Below are 3,264 nucleotides of genomic sequence, written 5' to 3' on the forward strand. Positions count from 1 at the left end.
ATCTCAACTCCAAATTGTTCCCATTGTTGGAATAGGAGGCATGGGTAAGACTACTCTTACAATGAATGTTTTTAATGATTCATATATCAAGTATCGCTTTGATATTCGTGCATGGGTAACATTGTTTGAACAATATCGCATGCGTGACATTCTTCTAAGCCTTCTAGATGACTTTGTTGTTACTGATCACATACGCGAAGAGGATGAAGAACTATTAAAAGAATATTTGTACAAAAATCTAAAGGGTAGGCGATATCTAATTGTAGTGGATGATGTACGGAGCATTGAGGTCTGGAATGACATAAAAATGTTATTTCCAAATGATAAAAATGGAAGTCGAATCATATTGACAAGCAGGCTAAGAGATGTGGCTGATTACGTCAACTCATCTAATGCTCATCACCAGATGCGATATCTTGATGAGGAAGAAAGTTGGAATTTATTTAATGAAAAGGCATTTGGCAAAGAAAATTGCCCTCTTGATTTGGTGGATGTCGGAACAAAGATAGCCAAAAATTGTCGAGGACTACCATTACTAATTGTGGTGATTGGTGGACTCCTGTCAAAGGGCAATAAGGCAAAAGATTACTGGGAGTATGTAGCTGAAAATCTAAACTCAATTGTAGCAGAGGAAGATGACCGATGCTCAGAGATATTAAATTTTAGTTACAAACACTTGCCTTCTCATTTGAAAGCTTGTTTTCTCTATATGGGAGTTTTCCCAGAAAACTATGAAATACCAGTATCTAGACTCATCAAGTTATGGGTCGCTGAGGGATTTCTGAAGCCACATGAACTTAAAAGCTTGGAAGAGGTTGCACAGAAATATCTTGGGGATCTTATTGATAGAAATCTTATTTTGGTTCATCAAAAAGGGTCGATTAATGGAAAAGTAAAAACCTGCATCATGCATAGTCTTTTGAGAGAGCTCTGCGTGAGGATAGCTCATAAGGAGGAATTTCTTTGTGTGAAGAGCAAGTATATACACATTTTTGCTGAGAAGGAAACTTTGCAGCGACGTTTGAGTATTCATGATGATGCTTCACAAAGTTCCAATGAGGAGGACATGACAATGCAATCAATGTCTCTTGTCCGATCTTTTATTTATACTGGTTGGGATGATACTCAATTGCATTCTTATTATTATTTTGGTTGTCGATTGCTAAGGGTATTAGACATGGTTGGAGTGGAACTTAAATTGTTCCCCGATGAAATACTTCAACTAGTTAATTTGAGGTACATTGCTATTACCTGTCACGATGCAATTCCTCCTTCTATTGCCTTACTTAAGTATCTACAGACTTTAGTTGTTGAAGACCCTTGGGGAATTACAATTCACCTACCAGAGGAAATTTTTAATATGCCCCAATTGAGGCATCTCAAACTCTCTCAAGTTTCCCTGCTCCCTGGTTTATTCTCCCCATTAACCGATAGTGATAAATCTTTCATTCTAGAAAATCTAGAGACACTTTTGAATGTACAAGATTTAGGAAAGACAAAACACTTCCTTGAAAAAATTCCAAATGTGAAGAAATTGGGAATTCATTATAATGTCACCATGTGGAATGTCTATGACATCCATCTCCAAAAACTTGAAACACTAAAAATTGTCTTTGAATCGCCGACAAATTCAATTTTCCTGCGAAGCATCACTTCTGCCCCAAGTCTCAAAAAGATAACTCTAGATCATGGTAGAATTGATTGGGAATATATGACGATTTTTGGTATGTTGCCAAATCTTGAAGTGCTGAAATTGCGCGGGTTTGCCTTCATCGGCCCAGAGTGGGTACCAACTGAAGGAGAATTTCTCAAACTTAAATTCTTGCTAATTTGGGAGACAGATTTGGAACAGTGGAAAGCGGACAGCACTCATTTTCCAAGGCTTGAGCATCTAATCCTCCAAAACTGCTCAAAATTGGTAGAGATTCCATCTGACATTGGAGAAATACAGACGCTTGAAATAATTGAAATAGATAACTCCAGTCTGTTGGCCATGAAATCAGCAATGGATATACTTGAGGAACAGCGGAACCAAGGAAATGAAGTCCTTCAAATTCTTTTCCATCAGACAAAAGGAAGACTATATCCGTTAAAATATGGGGTAAATCAATCCCTCATCCTATTTATTTTTTATTTTTTATTTTAGAGACATCATACTGATCACAAATGCCAACAGGTCGAGCAAGATGAGTCAGGTCACTTTCATAGAAGGGAAACCAAACTTGATCGGTTATGGGTAAATCTATTTTTCCATCCTATATTTGTATGTTACTTTCGTATGATTATTATTATTATTATTATTATTATTATTTAATTAACACCTGCCAACATATCCAGAAAGAAAGACACGCTCCTTCTGGAAGTATTAGAAGTTCGCAGGTAAACCAATTCCTCGTCCTATAATTGTGTGCTACTTTCTTAATTTAGATACATCCCCTTGAATCCCGAATGGCATTTGTATGTTTCAACATTGTTCTATGACTTTTCTTTGCATTCTCACTCCAGAAGCTAGTCCTAAATCTAGGAATAAGTGATGACGAGAAAGAGCAATTGAAGGTCTTTATAGTTGGAAAACTTTTTCAGGACTAACTTACTTCAAAGAAATTTTGGGACTCTTTTATGTTAAAATGTCTAAATTATCATTTTTTATAGGATGATTATATTGGCACCATAGTTTTAATTTGTTACACCACATTTTTATTGCACTTATATTCCTCAATCTGTGTTCGTCGTAGCATTTATATCCCTAACCTTTTTTCCTATCGTACTCTTATTTCCAATCTTCCACTAGTTATTACATCTCATCTTTGATGATAATTTTTGTCAAAATATTTTATTTTTTATTGCATTTTTGTATTTATTTATTTTTTTAAAAAACATGATGGAAAGTAAGTCATTTATGCCCTTCAATAGATTTTTTTGATAAAAACTGTTATAAGATATAAGATGTGTTAACTAATGAAAAATTGAGGATAAAAATGCCACTGAAAACGTTAGAGATATAAGTGCATAATGAATAAAGATTTACCCTTTTCTATATTGTTGATAGGTCTCAAACACCCTTAAAATAATATGACCATAATATCCTTTTCTTAAACTTTTAGGGAAAAAAAATGTGATAAATGAAAAGCAACTGTAGTGGTTTTCTCGTAAAAAAGACCACTGTCCTTTAATAAACCAGAGTCGTTTTCCATTTCACAAAGGCTCCTGATCTCGATTTGTATAACTGTGGCCAACCCATAACAAACAAAAAATCAATCTCAA

At 34.9% G+C, this 3,264-nt stretch overlaps 1 protein-coding gene across 2 annotated transcripts; it reads left to right on the top strand.

Moving 5' to 3' along the window:
* The first annotated feature begins 6 nt into the window (after window positions 1-6).
* On the top strand, window positions 7-3,258 carry LOC111374501 (putative late blight resistance protein homolog R1B-16). 2 transcript variants are annotated; one of them, XM_022997172.1, is made up of 3 exons: window positions 7-2,101; window positions 2,177-2,236; window positions 2,338-3,258. In XM_022997172.1, the coding sequence occupies exons 1-3, from the start codon at window positions 41-43 to the stop codon at window positions 2,401-2,403; spliced, it is 2,187 nt and encodes a 728-aa protein (XP_022852940.1). In that variant the 5' UTR covers window positions 7-40; the 3' UTR covers window positions 2,404-3,258. The 2 variants fall into 2 exon arrangements, with proteins under 2 accessions (XP_022852940.1, XP_022852941.1); XM_022997173.1 differs by lacking the exon at window positions 2,177-2,236.
* The last annotated feature ends 6 nt before the right edge of the window (window positions 3,259-3,264 follow it).

Source organism: Olea europaea, unplaced genomic scaffold, assembly GCF_002742605.1.
Source record: "Olea europaea var. sylvestris unplaced genomic scaffold, O_europaea_v1 scaffold12582, whole genome shotgun sequence".
Taxonomy (NCBI): Eukaryota; Viridiplantae; Streptophyta; class Magnoliopsida; order Lamiales; family Oleaceae; genus Olea; species Olea europaea.

Excerpts from the sequence above, each read along its gene's own strand:
- LOC111374501 (XM_022997172.1), top strand. The coding sequence starts at position 41 with ATGGGTAAGACTACTCTTACAATGAATGTTTTTAATGATTCATATATC. Across the intron at positions 2,102-2,176 it reads TATATCCGTTAAAATATGGG|GTCGAGCAAGATGAGTCAGG; the intron begins GTAAATCAATCC and ends AAATGCCAACAG. Across the intron at positions 2,237-2,337 it reads CCAAACTTGATCGGTTATGG|AAAGAAAGACACGCTCCTTC; the intron begins GTAAATCTATTT and ends CAACATATCCAG.